The following is a 17681-nucleotide window of genomic DNA, read 5'->3' as shown; positions in this document are numbered from 1 at the left end:
TGTAATCCTTGACTCTTAAAGAAGAGGCTGTGCTTAAATGTTGAAAAGACCACTATTTAAAAAAAAATATTGTTCAGAAGCTGCAAATATGTATGATATATATTTTTATATAGCCTTTAAATAAAATCCGATGTACAGCTGTACCACTGTTATACAGATACTGCACTTTTAATGCCTCACATATTTTAGATTATGATTTATAAAGATTATGTGTGAGCTTTTCAGCAATATAAGTCTATAAAATGCTGCTGCCTGAACTTCACTCTGTGTTTCTTTGTAGCCGTTCTCTTAGCTTCTATCAGCAAAAAGCCTGTTGTTGAAGCCACAAAACCTAATCACATCAGTGATTTAATAAACCTTGGTGGCCCAGTTAAAGTGATTAAATTACTACACTTATTTTCTTTTTAATGACTGTCTGTTCTGTCTCTTTGTAATGTGCTTTGCTGTCCAAACAGATGCTTGTTTGTGTCTGGAGAAAGAAACAAAAGAAAATAAAAATCAAGAAAGTGAAAATGTTCAGGGGCAGAAAGTTGAAGAAACAATCTTTGTGCATCCTTGGTTTTACAGCATGTCTAGACCAACCAGCTAGATGATTTCTTCCAGCATTAAGATGGAACATAATTAGAACTGGCCCTTTAATTAACAACACTTTATCTTCTTGCCTGTGAAGAAGACAGAGATAGAGGGAGAGAATTAAGGAACAAGGTGGGACGGAAGAGGATGTGGAGAGATAAGGGAGATATAAGGGGGTATAGAAAGGGCGGAATGATTAATGGTGTATCACAGAGGCACAAATGGAGGGAGAGGAATGAACCAGCAGACTGCAAAATTTAGAAGAATATTTCTACTATTGTAAGAAACAGCCGTGCAAAAGCAAGTTGCAACACAGACGAGCAGATGTGGGACAAAAAAAGTAAAATCCTAATTTGTAGTCTAACAGTAGATAAAACCATACTGAAAAATTGGTGGAATGTTCATTTCTGATAGTATTGGGTAAAGATAGAATATATTAGTCACATTCACTCATTTGTGTCCCAGTTTCACAAAATGGCCTCAGTAATAAAAACCCCAGGTAAATCTGGTTTTATATAAATTGATTTATACTAACCCAGAGCCAGTAGACATGCAAGCTGTGAAAATGTATGGACTATAACTGCAGACAAAACAACACAGCCTGAATTGATGTCAGTTAATTTTGTGCAACACTGACAAATCTTGCTGGACACTGGGAATGTCTTAACATCAAGGTCAACCAGACTGATTCAAAACTGGATACTAAAGGGTGTACGAGTGAAAAGAGAAATGAGGTAAAGAACACAAAGAAAAAATGCAGTTAAATGTCAAACGTGTGGCAGCCTTAGCATAAGTTAATAACTTACTATACACTTGCTGGACTTGATTAATTTTGGCACAGCAAATACTTTGTCTCATTTTTGCCTCCTTCATCTCCAGGCTGCAACCTAATACCAGTGGAGTACCTGCGTTGGGGTGACCCTGAACCCATTGCAGCTGTCGTCTTTGCCTGCCTCGGTCTGATGGCCACCTTCTTTGTCACTGCAGTTTTCATCCGGTAACAAATCTATCTCAGAAAACGTATAATACTGTATGAAGAGAAAAGAAGGATGGGCTTATATATGCATTACAAAATGAATCTGTTTATCTGAGTGGGCTCATGTCTTCATTTCATTTACAGATCTGTGTTTTGTTTAAATGTGTGTGTTTAGGTTCCGGGACACCCCAGTTGTGAAATCCTCTAGTAGAGAGCTGTGCTACATTATACTGGCAGGTATCTGCCTGGGTTACCTGTGTACCTTTAGTCTAATAGCAAAACCTCATGTCATCCATTGTTATCTCCAACGACTGGGAATAGGCCTGTCACCTGCCATGAGCTACTCTGCGCTTGTCACCAAGGTAAGTAAGGAAAGATGACAGGGAACACCCCATTAGAAATTAAGTAAGTGTCAGGGATATGTCTGCATATTTTCAGTGACTGCGGTGTATAAATACAAACAGAAAAAGTTTAGAAAATAGACACATTATACTGAGTAAATGCTGTATGTCTTAACGATGTTTGGTGTCTGACCCCAGACAAACCGCATTGCTCGGATCCTGGCAGGAAGCAAGAAGAAGATCTGTACAAAGAAACCTCGCTTCATGTCAGCCTGTGCTCAGCTTATCATTGCCTTCCTACTCATATTGCTACAGCTGGGTATCATTGTGGCTCTTTTCCTCATGGAGCCACCTGAGGTGAGCGGTGGCATGGTTTAAAGTTCAGTGCCAGATAAAAAAATTATTTGAAAGGGTTTGGGTTAGGGTTAACTTAAATAAGTTTGAACTTGAAAAAGCTTTTAACCTCTATATCCAAAACTTGATCCAGACACCATAGCATTTAGTTCAGTTACATTGCTAGTAAGTATTGAAATCTTTGCTGACAGATTTAAAGCTGCGCATCTGAAGTTAGCAGTTTTAAGGATGCAGTGTCAGTTAATTTGCATTACTTTCCCAAACACCTCTGTTGTTGCATCATTGTTATCTTGAAAAATTAATGAAATTGTTCTAGTAGCCTTTGCTTTGCCAAGCTTTGAGCTGTTGATGAGTTGTTTTCACTCCTGCATACACAGGTGATCCATGACTACCCCAGCATCCGGCAGGTCAATCTCATTTGCAACACCACTAACCTTGGTGTGGTTACTCCCCTGGGATACAACGGCCTGCTCATCCTCAGCTGCACCTTTTATGCCTTTAAGGTATTATCTTTGTTTCCTTGTAACTACAGTCATCATTATTAAGTAGATATCAGAAAATTAGTTGTATTTGCAATTTTTCATTAAACACGTCTTCAGATCTGATTAAATATCAGAATCATTGGTTAACAACCATCCAAAGCTTTAAAATGTAGAATATGTAGAAATATTATAAAAATAAACTTTCACCTTCCTAGAGGCCAAAAGCAAGTGACATTTTGCAAGAAGTATATGCAGAAATTCAGGAGAAAATAAACACTTCTCTCACTTGATTTGTTACCATTTGTTTTGTTTTGTTTTTTATTTATTGCAAAAACTTAATGTAGAATAATTTAATTTGTTACAAAAACAACAAAAAAGTTAAAATGATAGCTTAAGCCTTCAAATTGGTACTCTACAAACCAGTTGATGGCGTTATAGTGCACAGTGAGAGCTTGTTATCAATATCTAACTGCTCTGGATTTGCTTTATTTTCCTCTATTAAGTACACAGAACAAATAATGAAAATAAAGAAATGTAACATTATTTACCATTGCTTTTCCTTCTTTTTCTCTCTGTCTCCCTCTTTCTTCAAGACCCGCAATGTCCCAGCCAATTTCAATGAGGCTAAGTACATTGCTTTTACCATGTACACCACTTGTATCATCTGGCTGGCATTTGTACCCATCTACTTCGGCTCCAACTATAAAATTATCACCATGTGCTTCAGTGTCAGCCTCAGTGCCACCGTGGCTCTGTGCTGCATGTTTGTACCCAAGGTAATGTTCAAACTAAAATCCACTTTCATCTTTTGACTATTTTGATCAATATATTTGCTAACAAACTCGACTGAAAGTCACCAAATATGTTTTTTTATTAGTTTTGAGATGTTCATCTGTACTGCATATTGGCAAACCTTTAACATACTTTATAATTAAGACATTATTATACTGTTTTAGTCATGCCTTTTGCTTAATTGAGCCCAATTTGTACTGTCTGTGTAACAGCCTTTTAATAAACCTGTCATCATTTATTGTTATTGAAAAGGCAGAATAGTCTTTTTTTTTCAACCTTATTTAAGAAGCGTACATTATGTTTTATTTCATATCAGGTGTACATCATTCTGGCCAAACCAGAGCGTAATGTGCGCAGTGCCTTTACCACTAGCACAGTGGTGCGCATGCATGTGGGAGATGGCAAATCATCCTCTGCTGCCAGCCGTTCTTCTAGTCTGGTTAACCTGTGGAAACGCAGAGGCTCTACTGGAGAAACACTCAGGTATATCTGTGTGTGAATGTGTGTTTGTCAACTGTGTGTCCCCTTGAGGATTGTCGGCTCGGTTAATGCAACGTTTCAGTCAGAGGCTTCATTTCTATAATGGCCTCGCTTAGAGAGTATTTATGGTTTGTGTATGTGTGTGTTTCAACTTTCTGAGAGATTGATTCTCCATATTCCCCTGAGTCTGCTTGGCTGTTCTTCTGACCCCAACATGAACCTCTGAAAATTGCCTAATGGAGACATGGCATAAAAGAAGAGTGTACAGAGGAGTGGGAGAGTGGAAAGAGAAATATAAAAAGTGAAAAAGACAGAGAAAGAAATGAAGAGCTGATTGGGAAAAAAAGACATAGCTATACATAGCTATCCACAGTCATCTACATGTACAGTTACAAGAAACCGATTAAAAAAAAGTAAAAGGAGGAGAAAAAAACACAGGCACACATTTTCATTTGTCTGCAGGTTCCTCCAACTCAAGCTGCTTGGCAAGCAAGAATTCAATCACGTTTTCCTAAGAAGTGTCAGGAGTGTTTCCATCTTTGTTCCCCTCATTTCTGTCTTCCCTTCCATGTCTCTTTTGGTCCTGTCGACCTCAGTGGGTGGTAGTAATTGGCAGGGCTGTCAATCTCTTTAGTGCCCAGCTCGAAGCTGTTGTGTTTGAAATGCTGTCATTGTGTGGACTGAACAGACACAGACAGACATGAATCAAGCAGACCAGAGGGAAAAGACATTTTTCAAAGAATGAATGTTTGACGTTTGAGCCAAATGTTTGAACTACCGAAGAGGGCTCAGTTCACCTTCTCCAGACATTAAAATCAGCCTCTGAGCTGAATACAATAAAAGTAAGCAAAGATCAGTCAAACACAAATTTAATATGTGCAACATACAACATATCACATCACCGTGTATTTGTAGATGCAAATCAAGCAATACTCAGACTTGTGAGTGTGGATGTGTGTTGAGTATCACACAACGTTACGCACGTGTGGGTGTGTGTCTCCATGGTGATTTAAGTTCATCTCAGTCATGGTGGTTTGAGGTTTAATCAGGAGTTCCACTATAGATTAATCACACTAATTAACCTGACAAAAAGGATGGAGGTGAAGCAAAGGACAGATCTCTGTCTCTGATGTGAAGCAGAGAAAAGTGGATAAAAACTGCTCAATGGAAAGTGAATTTGAGAAAGAATAAAAATGTGAAATAAAAAAAAAGCCCAGACTAGACTTAAGACTGGGAATTATCTTAATGAAATGACTCAGTGTATAAAGTCAAACTGATTTAATGTTTTTATTTATTAGCTGACATTACTGAGCAAGTGTGTAGACCTAGAATGATAATGAACAGAATACTGAATTTGTTCATCTACCTCCAAGCTCTTAACACCCCTCTTTTCTTTTACCTTCTTGCAGCTCCAATGGTAAATCAGTATCTTGGGCACAGACGGAGCGCAGCAGTTCACGTGGCAACCACCTGTGGCAGCGGCTGTCCTTCCACATCAAGAAGAAGGAGAACAATCAAACTGCTGTTATTAAGCCCTTCTCTAAAACCTCTGAGGAACGGTACTGCAGCGGGGCTGACCTGCCGCCACATGTACCTCTGGCTTCCCTCCCCTCCATGTCCTCCTTGCCCACTCATCCAGACAGCAGCACTGACAAGACCCTGTACGAGCTCTCGGAAGCGGAGGAGCACTACTGTGTTACATACCGGCCGCAGACGCCTTCACCAATCAGCACTGTCAGCCAGAGAATAGGAACGAGTTTAGTGGAGGAGCCCCAGATGGCTTGTATTCCAAAGTACTCCAGTAGTGTTTGCAGCGGCGGCAGTGGCAGCAGTTGTGGACCTCCGAGCAGTGGCTCCATAGCAACCGGGAGCGATGGCCGTTTGGTTGATGTGAATGACCTTCCCCAAGAGGCACAGAGTTCACTGATGGATCAGATCAGTTGCGTGGTAAACCGCTTCACTGCCAACATCTCCGAGCTCAACAGTATGATGCTCTCCTCCTCTCCAACACACTCAATCACACACAAGCACACACCTCCTTCTCCTCATCCCACTGACCCCTATTTGCTACCCCGTGAGCTTCAGATGCCTCCGACCCTCACCACATATGCTGAAGTTCAACCGCTCCCCCCTGTTGAGTCCAGTTTGGTCAACCGGGGTGGCTGTCTTGTTCACCCTGTCCCCCATTCTCCTTACCCCCTTCCTCCTCACCACCACACCTCCCCCTCGCTCTCGCCGTTGAGAGGTGGTCTGGTTGCCTGCCTCCCAGACTCCCCGCTGAGGAGGGTGGAGATGGAAGAGGAACTAATCGCTTTGACTCCTCCATCACCCTTCCGTGACTCTCTGACATCCAGCAGCGGCTCCCAGATCTCAGAGATGGGTTTGTGTGTCCCCCCTGTCCCTTCCCATCCTCCCCCATCTCCCCCTTCCCCCAGGTACACTAGACTGACACTCAGAAACTACAGTCAGAGTTCATCCTCACTGTGAGGCAGAAATTTAATGAGTAAGCGGAGAAGAAAAAGAGATTGGATGCAGTGAAATCTATTCATCCATGCTTGGAATAAAACCTGAGGAAAAGTAGATTTAGAGAGCTGGTTGGTGAAGACACCAAACTGTGTTTGTGTTTACATGTTTGCAGTGAGACGCAAGTATAAGCAGTTGCCAGTGCTGTCTTTCACATGTGGGGACTGAAGATGGCCACTGTAACTCTGAGGCCATTTGGCATCAATACTGGCAGAAATCAAGTCGAAACAGTATAATTTAGATTGGGGTAGTGGCCTTAAGGTGACTCGACTATCAACTAATTAGAGATAGTGTGCGTGCATTAGTGAGCTCGAGTGTATTTCAGCTGTATTTTTCATGAAAGAGAGGTGATGAGTGGAAAATATGACAGCGGAAGACTCGTACAAGATCTGTGTAAGATCTGCACAGAAGCTATCAAGTGTGAGCACACCCATACAAATACAATGTGAGGGAAAACTGTAAATATAAGAAAGGTAATGGATTTTTCTTGGTGATAAAATCCAATATGCTTCTGATAAAAGTGCTTTGTGTGAGGAGTGTTGACATACTTGGGCAGTATGTTACTCTGAAAAACTTTATAACAAGTTATCTTTTCATTTGCTCATCTTCAGTCTGCTCCCATGACATGGCTTTCTGTCCTCAACCCTTCTTTCTCATGCAGCTTTCTTTTATCTTGCATTTTTTTAGTATTTTCTACTCTTCCAGCAAGTTTCTTCAGAAATTTGAATGTATATTTTCTACATGATTCCTGAAGTAGTTGGGACCAAAACTTTTGTAGCTTTCAGTCTGTAACTTGACAAAAAGGGAGAAGAAGGGTTGACAAGACCTGACCTTGTTTTATCGTAAACATCTTCGTTTTGAAATCTCACTCAGGTGGCTTATTGGAAGAAATCTGACCTCAAAGCTTATTGTTAGAGTGTGACATTTAACAATGCATTTTGTCAGGCTTAGCTGGATCCCAGTCATGACATTTTCTTGATATAATATGTCAGCAGGATACAATAGCTCTGTTACATCAAAGAGTTCTTCGAATGGGATTAATTAGAGTCAGCCTCTCCTCCAGCCTCTGTGAAGGTCATCTGTTGGACAGGTGTGTTGAGTTTTTAAATTTTTCCTCTATTTTCAAAGAAAGTCAAAGAAATTCAGATTGAACTTTGGGCAATCTTTTCATATAGAGTTTAGTGTATATAGTGATTAAAATGAAGCCACATGACTCTTAGTTTCCTAACACCAGGCTGTAAAGCAGCTAGAGATGACTGACATCCAGTACAGCCAATCAAAATGAAGCAGAACCTTGTAAAAAACCAACATGGAAATCCCCCAGACCTTATGTTGTACTGTTTTTAGTTAATACTTCCCGTTTTGGAAAATTTGCTGTCTTACTCATAGTTAGACCAAGAACAAAGATTTATTTAGTTATTTTTTCCCTAAACTAACTGCCTGCTGGGAGAATTGTTATATTGACTGGAGAAGCAAAAGGCTGATATTAATATTCTGACCTTGCTCTCAGCAGGAAAGGGAATCAATCATTTTCAGATTGTAAGTCCATTGCTTTAAGGTCAGATTTGGCCTTGTCATACTTCTGCAGATTGGCAGACAACATGAGTGAGCGTTCCTGTGGAGATCATTAGTTTCTTTAAAAGGTGTATGGAAATAGTAAATAATTGTTTAGTTTACAGGAAATAGTTAACAAATTTACTCTTGAAATACAGCAATCTGTCTTTAAATTATCCCAAAAACCTGAAATAACACATTTGGCTAATTAATGTAGTGTAGTTTTAAATTGAATGTATTTCCATGTGCCAACACTTGAGTTATCTGAGACGTATGGGGTAAAAAAAAAAAAAATAAAATAAAGTGCCAAGAATGCCATTTTAGAGATGCCTCTGAGAGAGGAGGTCTTGACTTTGTGTCAGCTCCCTCCCCAGAGGAAAGCACACAAAACAAAGAGTTAGGTTGTGATACACAACACATGGATTTTTTACATTTGATTTGTTTTCTGATACATTTACATCATTGCATAAAAACAAACTGGACAGCATGTATCACAGCAGAAATCAGCGCTTCAACATGTTGCTTGTGGATTGTAGTCCATCACAATGTCCATATTTTCCACAGCATGTGCATCCGGCAGCTGACCGATGCAGATGCAGTCCATGGTCGGATTTTTGTTTAACATTGCGCTCTACTGTAGCCAGCAACAACAAACTCAGACAAAGCGATCCTGTAAATAATAAGGGCATGCAAAGACCGTTCTGTTTTGTTTCAGATGAAAGTAAATTTATTTACATATCAAGAAAGCTGAAAAAAAGAAAAAAGTTTTTGAGCTATAACATACAGTACTAATATGTGTTACGACTAGAGAAACTGTGTTACTACGCTGAATGTGTGAGTGACCATTCCTATTCAGATGTCTTGTAAATCAACAATATAATAATAATTGATATTATGATTATTGTGCCAAAGGGTTAAGGAGGGTTTAGTTTACTAGGCTGTGGGTAATATGTGATTTCATAAAAAAGAAAAAAATGTCAATGTAAACTGTTTCTATTGTTTTGGATATTTTCTATATAGATATTCCATATTTTTTAAGTGTTAAAGCAATATTGTCAGTTTCTTAAATCATACATTTTAGTTTTTTCATTTCATACATTCATTTTCATACATTTTTCTTACTTTTTTAGTCTGGTAGATCAGTGGACATGGACATTTACTGTATATTTAATGAAAGGGAGATGTTTACTAATTATTACTAAGAAAAAAGACTAATTCCTTATCTAAAGTGATATCTACTCAGTTTGGGAACTAGTTCTATTTTCATTTTTCACTGTATATTCCAGGTTCAGTCTCTGAACTCAAGAGTCCAATTTACCGATGACTCGGCTGCAGTGAAACAGTTGAGGGGATAAACTGTGTGCAGTTGTGGTGTGTGGAAAATGAAGTTGGTGGTGGTGCCGCGGCCACTCACTCAACTCTAATAATCTGTAAACTGTTGTCAAAAACTCACCTGCGTTGTTGGGATGTTATACTGGAGGAGCTGGTTTATGTGCTGCTTTTGCTGACAGCATTCACAATGTGCTAAGAGACTAACAAAATGCTCGCTTCAGCACTTCAGCTGCATGTAACAGCCTCTCGGGTGAAGCTTGACAGTGATGTGCTGCCTCATCAAAAAAATCGGAGTCCATTTTAATCTCCAACAGCTTGTATGTCCTTAATAGCTGTTTGATATCAGTCATGTAGGACAGTAATGTCATGTCACAGAACCACAAGAGTGCAATATTTGTATTGAAAGATGGCATTAAAAGTTAGAAAACAATGTACTGAATAGTAAGCTTAACACAAATTCACCAAATCACTGGGATGTGAAAAGTATCCTTTGTTGTTAATCCAGTGTTTTGACAAAATTAGATTATTCAAATCTCTTTAGCTGTTGTGGGATTTTTACAGCAGGTGAACTTAGGTTATTCTAAACATCCCATGACGAATGCAAAGTAATCGTCCCTTTGTGGAAATGACCAGCTGCAGTAGTAATACAAGCAGGTATTTTGCCAGCAGACCTTCAAAACGCTCTGTTATTGTTACACTGATGATTTCCTCTCCAAATGCTCTTACCCGACTTATTTTCATAAATACACTCTAACAAATTGGAACAATAATCCCCTGCGCTTTAACATACTTTCAACCAGATATTTTCATCTGCTTATTGCGTGGAAATAGACTCCATCATTAATTTTATATATTTCAAATGAACACTTAAAACCAATCCACCAGTTATCAAGTGGTGCCATTTGATCTGTAGACCCTTATTCTGGGTCATTTGATGGTGATGTCGCATCATGTCTAACTCCATCATTATTTATAGTAGAGACAGAGGCTTTGCTTAACGTATAGAAATCCTGCTGAAAGGCTGCTGGAGCAAGACATGAAGCTTTTTATCAGGTCTGAGAATCTGTGGATGGGCAGATAAACCACATGTATTTCACAGCTGCAGAATATCAGATATGTAATAAAAAAATAGTTTCTTCATTATTAGCCGCCTAGTTTTTTTTTCCCCTCTGTCTTTACTTAACAAGAAACATATAATCATTTCCAGCTGCCTTGTGTGTCATGTTGCATATCATGGCTTTTAAAGCCTCTTCAGTGTTGATTCGTTCCCATTTAAAAAAAAAAAAAAAAACAAGTTTCCAACAAGATGACAGAATGGACAATTTGGAAGCTCAGGCAGAACAGCACTTTCCAAAAAATTTTAAACTGGCATTTTAATGCAGGTTAAGCTAATTAGCAAGTATTTGGAGTAAGATTAGCTGAACAATAATGTACCAGTTTTACAGAAAATGATAGAAACTACTCAACTATGTGTAACTTCCTTTGTCTGAGACACGAGGCTGCACATTTTAAATTTTGCAGCAACCATTCTGCTCTGTCTAATTATTTGTTTGACTTTATAGAGAAAGACAACTAATGTTTACTGTGTAAACACCATATTGGCGTACAGTATGGTTGAGTACACTTGTCAGAACACACCTGGAGAAGTTTGTTCTGGAAGCTCTGTCACATAATTATCCCAACAAAAGAAAACCTTTATGAGTTTAATTTGGCAAATGTCATTGCTTAATTATTATCGTTGATAAAATTGGTGAAACTCAAACTTATTCTGTTTATTCATTCAGCAGAAGAAGATAGCTAAAATTAGCTTGATTCTTATTTTGAAGTCTTATTAAACTGTAAATCATTTAAAATAAATAAATAAACCGGAACAGGAACTGATCATTCAGCTGGTGCTGAGAAAGTGTATTTCCTAGTATTAGTAAAACAAACATTTCAAGGATGATCTAAAGGCATTGAGACTCTAAACTGTGCTATACAAACCATCTGAAGATGCATTTCATTGTCCTGAATGTTGAATTTTTTGGAGGGGATGTTTGATGAATCCATGGTTGCTGCAGTCAGTAGGTTTTAACGAAACCCAAGGCCTTGAGGGCGACATCTAGATGTCTTAAAAATCATCTACAGTATTTTTGTATGTTTGTCTTAAGCTGCACATTTGAATGTTGTTTTTATAACAGTGCAAGGAGCACGTGTGTTTTAATGTGTGATTGTTCCCTCCGCTTGAAGAGTTTCTTGTATGGCTTATATGTTGCAGAGGATGGGAAAAAAAAACAAAACAAAAAGACGTTAGACTGTATATTATATTGATAAGAAATACGAAAGGAAATTATTTATTAATTCACAGGATATGTAAGAAAGTGAGATAAAGTATTTACCAGGTCTGTGTTTATATATGTGTGTGTTTGTCTGTGTGTTTTGCATTCCTCACATTTAGATCATCTCATTTAGATTACTGCTGTAGACACAAAGATAAGCAAAATCCTCATTAATATTCCTGATGAGAGTTTGTTTGCACTGGAGTGTTTGACAGATGAGTGTTAGCGATATTAATAAGATGAATGTTGCCTATAGAAGAGATGTTTACATTCTTACTGCTCATTTGAGATATTCATTCATTTAATTGAAGTTTTCTGCCATTGTTAAATCTTCCAAATTTATAAGCAAGTATAGGTGTGCTGTGTTATTCTGAAGCCCATAATCGGAGTAAAAAAGACAAAAAAACAAACATTTCTGTAATTCTTGACAAAATCAGACCATGTACATATGAATTAATGCCATGCATTGTGTCTCAATCTCTTTACAGCCCAGATTTATCATTATAATCTTAACTATGCCGAGTTTATTGCGGTGGCCACTTTGGGCTTAAATTTGATAAAAGTAAATAATGAAGGGTTACCAAAAACATAATCAAACCGAAGTGGAAAGCAATGATGACCCTGTACTGAGTGTGTCGAATTTATTAGTCTATATTTTTTCCTTTATTTAATTAGATTTTTTAAATCATAAATAGCAGCTTTTCCCCAGATTCACTTCATAAGTTCCTCCACTCGGTGCCAAATCATTTTTTTTTATTTATGTGCCACTTTTTTTGTTTTTATAAGGTGGATAAATACTGGACAGAAATTTGATTAAACTCAATTTACATTTACTGCTATTTCTGTCTTGAAAATTTCAAATAATCCTTTATTTTTAAGCTGTATAACTGTGCCAATATCTTATAATTGTGATAAAGATGGCTTAAACTTAATATTTTCTAAATAAAATGTGTTATTGTTTATCCTCCCACAAGGACATTTGATTGTTAAGTGAATTAATTTTAATGTAAACAATTTTTATAAAACTTTGTTTTGCTTTTCCCTGATGTTCAAGGCTGTAGAATGTAATTTGATGCTATATAGACTGGTGTGCAGGAAGATGGTTTTATATGATTATTTTATTATCAATTTCTCCGAGCTATGAAAAGTGTCAAATATAAGAATACATGACTCTAGCTGTTGTTTTTAGATGGCTTTTTTAGCAGGTGTTGTTTGATTGTAACACTTATTATTATTATTATTATAATGCCCACATGTGAGTTTTACAGTCAGAAAAAGCGAAGTGTGCAAAAAGGTTTCTGACTCTGGAACCTTGTTCACAGGCTTTTTGGAGGTTTTGGCAAAAACAGTTCTTATTGTAATTAATTGTTATCCCCTCTTCCAAACTGGTTCAGATGTGATGAAGGTACTTTTCCGAACTGATCTGTGGCCACTAAAAAAAAGGAAATAGCACGGAAAGTGGGAATGTAACCTTTAGAAAGGCTCACATTGATGTACCATGATAATGTTAAGTCTGATATGAAATAATTAAAAACATTAACATTATCTGATTGGGGAATAAGTCAGTTTATTCTGAGAAAAAAAAAAAATCCCCTAACATTAATTTGGCACAGCTTTTGGCATACCGTTTGCTCTTAAAAGGCAATCCGTGTTTCCAGAGTGCATATCTTGCTGTCATCTGGCATTGCTGTGCTTCCTCTGTCCTTGCATCTCATCTGTACCGTTCTCCCTGGTGTCATAAGTGGGAAGAGTTGGTGAACAATAAGGTGGAAGGCAGGAAGCACAAAACTACAAGCCTCCAGAAGCCTGTACGAAGGGAAGCTTGTCATGCATGAGGCAACTGTAAGGTGTGTTGGTTAAGAGAACAAATGAATTCAGTCCTTTTTGGGTCACGTTTCCTCTTAGTTTGCTGCCATAGTATTTTGGCATTAACAATGGAGTTTTAAGTCACTATAATTTGATTCAGTGCAGCCCAACACCCACCTGCTGGGCAACAAGAAGTAGCCTATTTAAACTGGAAAAAGTCACAGAGCACTTTTTAACTGTAATCTAAAGCTCTGAATCATGATGACGTATGGTTGTTTTTCTTTTTTGTTTTTCCTACAGTGTGACCACCATGGAGCAGTGCTGGGACAAGATAGGATATATTACGTGTGCGTGTGTTTGTGGGGGGATTTAAAATAAAGAAAACATTTTCTTTTTTTATTTCACCATTTATAATCATTGTGTAAGTGTACAACAAAGTACCTTTTAACCATTATTGTTATAAAATAAAACCTTATCTTTGAGATTATTGCCTTTTTGTGCTTTCATTATATAAAACTGCTGCAAAATCAAAAAATAAATCTTCAGCTCTGTGGTAAAAAGTAGCATTCAGAGCAGTTTTTCATTATGGATAAAGAGCATCTGATCATTTTAGTTTACTCTATAAACTAAAATTGTGTATATAGTAGAGCGTTAGGATTCTGCAAGTGCTCATGAACAAAATATTTTTCCCAGAACACCTATAAAATTTATAAAATGAAAAACACAGGTAGACTGAGCGAACATAAAATGAAATTCCCTGAGAGTCCTTCATTTCTCTTATATGAAAGACCATAGATCAAAATGAGGTTTATACTTTGGAGAAATAGATTTCTTACTCCTTGATGTCTTGATATAAACTCCTAGTTTTACTGCCTACGATATCCAAACTGAGTAGTCTGTCAGTATATGTCCTAAATGCTGCACCCAGTTAGTGGAGGATGCTTGAATCTGTGATATTTACTACTTTAGTGTCACAAGGCAGACAATATGACAGCAGACAAGGCTCTGCTATGAATCAGCCTGAAAACCCCCCAAAACATTTACCTGATTTAAGTGAAAGCATACAGGCCAAGACAATAATATCACCCTGTCACCTTTCAGTAACTCTCCCCATCTTGTCCAGATTGTCCCACTTCACCTTCTTTCATGCTCTTGTATTACTTATTTCTACACTCTTTTGGTTTTTAGTTTTCTTTCACTTTCATTACAGAAATTGCTCTTCAAAATGAAACTGCCAAATTGTTGCAAACAATCCCCTATTCAGGTGGATAAAAAGACTGTCACAGAAATAAGCAAAGGGCCAGAAAAAAAGACAAAAACAGATTTTCTGGGCAACGTGTTCACAGATACATCCACTGCTGAGTCAATGATGAATTTATTCAAGAGTCATGACTGCATCAGTATATCCCTGAATTGTTTTCTGTGCAATGGTTGTGTGCACTGTTTGATCATGACAACTTAACAATTGACTCTATTTCTCAGGTAACAGAAATAGATAATAACATAATTAGTATTATTAGTAACTCTCATTACTTAAGCTGCTATATTATGCCTCTAGGCACAATAATAATGTTTACATTCATAACCTTATATGAAAACACATATTCAGATTTAGATTATGCTGCATTGGACTTTTCTTTTAAATTACTGTTATGTTATTGATACTGAGGTGGAACCTTGTAATTAAATCGTTAAAAAACTATTAATTAAAGGTAATTAATCTTGTCGAAGAGTGTTGCTGCAAAAGCCCGCCTTTAACCTTTAATGTCTTATAATATAAATGAGAATTTTACAAGTTTTGAAAGTGCCTTGAAAGTTAACTAAATAAGAAACTTGAAAACTGATTTATGTGCTCGTGTTAAGAGGATGACTTTAAGCATGACATTGAAAAAGTAACAAGAGAGTAAATGTCTGCTTCAGTCAACCAAGTTAACAAAGATGAGTAGTCCAAGGGGAGATTTTTGTTAAAGCAGTGCACCATGTTGTTGAGAAATGGCTCTTGCTGGGATTTGTATATAGACAAACTGAAATGAACAACTTCTGCCTTTTTTAAAAGTTGGCTAGCAGTGATTCAGGTAGAGAAATCCTGGTTTAATGGCCATTTAGGCACTAACATTCCTTCAGTAGTTCAGGTCTAACATTTGTCATGGTCAGATGGATTGTAGCTGGAAATGGGAAGACTTTTTTAACTGAGGATGCTGAGGTACTTTAGGGACAATGTTCAGGGTGTTATATGAGCCGGTGGTAGCCAGAGTTCTTTTGATTGCTGATGTGTAAAGAGGCAGCAGATTAAAGCTAAGAGATGTAACATTAAAACTCAGCACATTTACAGGGTATCTGGCATTATCTATATCACATAATATTATAAATTGTGTTAATTCAACTAAAACCCATCCTTAGAACATTTGTAAACATGTCAGTCTGTCTGACTGGAATTGGACAAAAATTCAGTTAAATATTTAATTAAATATAAAAGGAAAGCATATAGTATGTACAGCTGTCCAAATCACTGCTTCACATCGTACCACTTTGCCACCAGAAGTATTTTGGTCTATTGTTCAACCAGAAAAAAACAAACACTAATAAGCTAATATTTATGGTTTGTGGTATTCAGGGCTGTGCAGCCTGTGTGGCATAAATTTAACAATTTGCTGCAATACACAAGAGTCCACTTGGTTCCTCTGCAGCTGGCCACGAGCAGGCAAAACATTTATAACAATGTACAATGAGCCATGCATGCAACTTGATCTCCATTAAGAAAAGAACATACTAAACAAAGAATCCTAAGAACATGGATGCTTGTTATCAAGTGTTGGAAAACCACTATAATCCATAACCCTAAAACATGACTGATTGCATGCCCAGCAAGCTGTCTTCCACCTCCCTTATGACTTGCTGGTCAAGCACATACAAACACTGCGTGCAGACCTAACTCCACAGGAGACGCATCAGAGCACCACTGGAAATCCTTTCCACCTGACCCAAACATGTTTGAAATCCTCCTTCAGATTGTCATACTAGAGTTTACTAGTTTGGCCCATTTAATTTGCACCACACTGCCTTTTTTTTAAAGTTTATATCTTACATTGTAAAACATTTTACTATAGTTTATAATAAACAAAGCTCTGATTATATTTACAATGGCCCACCAAAACAGCAAAACTACCTGCCAAATATTGTGTAGCTCCGCCATCTCATCAAAGCCACTCTCACACCCTGTAACTACACTGGGCTCCTTCAAAGCATCCTGTTTCCATCTTTTCTCTTTAAAAAATTATATACACTCATTTATACACATGATGTAAAAGAAAATGTTATCCCTTTCAGGTCAGGCCAACCTCTTTCATCACGTCAGTCAAATTCTGACCAAGACGTCTAGATGTTCATAACATGTTGGTTATTAAAGGTGTCCACATTATGTCATGTTGCAGAGCTGCTCTGCAGAGCTGCAATCAGGATGATCTCCTACACCTGTCCTGATTGTCATTTCCCTCACCTGCTCCCTCCCCTACTTAAACTCTCTTCACTCCCTGCTTCCCTGCCAGATGGTCACCAGTACTTACCTTGTGATATCCAGTTATTTCTAGTTCCAGACTTCCTTGTCATCGACCCTGTCACGTCCGTGGATATTCTTTTGCCTGACCCCTGCCGGATCCCTTCAAGTGCCTGCCTGGATTGACCCTTGCCCGCATGACCACGGAATAGCCTGTCCCTCTGGATAAGTACTGCACTGAGCCTCACTGTGAATGAACGTTGCCTGCCCTGACTACGTCTTTTGGATTTGTGGACTAAAACTTCCTGTCTGAAGTTCATTTCAGGAATTCTCTCTCACAGACCTGGGATTGCCTGACTCCGCCAGCTAACCAGAACTGGTTTCACTCCCTCCATCCCCTGGTCCTCAATAAACCTTATTCTTTTCAAATCCATTTGTCCTACGTGTGGCTGAATTTCCGGGTCTTCAGGAGCAAACCTGACAGAACCATCTGGCCAATATGGACCCGTCGCCCACGCAGGAATGGCGCTCATGTGTAGAGACGTCCATCACCAAGCTGGAGAACCACATGCAGTATTTATTGTCTCTGCTCACTAACCTGTCTGCATCTGCAGGTCCTCCAGACTCCCCGTCTGCTCCGACTCCCACAGTAATCCC

At 38.1% G+C, this 17681-nt stretch overlaps 1 protein-coding gene across 2 annotated transcripts in view; it reads left to right on the top strand.

The window, feature by feature from the left end:
* LOC121645918 (metabotropic glutamate receptor 5-like) overlaps window positions 1-9127 on the top strand; it is a 54512-nt gene extending 45385 nt beyond the window's left edge. For both annotated transcript variants that reach the window (XM_041994701.1, XM_041994704.1), the window contains exons 7-13: window positions 1453-1570; window positions 1725-1911; window positions 2089-2247; window positions 2622-2747; window positions 3320-3502; window positions 3835-4001; window positions 5408-9127. In XM_041994701.1, coding sequence (XP_041850635.1) covers window positions 1453-1570; window positions 1725-1911; window positions 2089-2247; window positions 2622-2747; window positions 3320-3502; window positions 3835-4001; window positions 5408-6485 — 2018 coding nt within the window. In that variant the 3' untranslated portion in view covers window positions 6486-9127. The remainder of the gene's footprint in view (window positions 1-1452; window positions 1571-1724; window positions 1912-2088; window positions 2248-2621; window positions 2748-3319; window positions 3503-3834; window positions 4002-5407) is intronic.
* Window positions 9128-17681: the final 8554 nt, after the last annotated feature.

This window comes from Melanotaenia boesemani, chromosome 9 (assembly GCF_017639745.1).
Source record: "Melanotaenia boesemani isolate fMelBoe1 chromosome 9, fMelBoe1.pri, whole genome shotgun sequence".
NCBI classification, from domain to species: Eukaryota; Metazoa; Chordata; class Actinopteri; order Atheriniformes; family Melanotaeniidae; genus Melanotaenia; species Melanotaenia boesemani.
The sequence above is the reverse complement of the archived record's forward strand: the minus strand, read 5'-3'. Positions and strand labels throughout refer to the sequence as shown.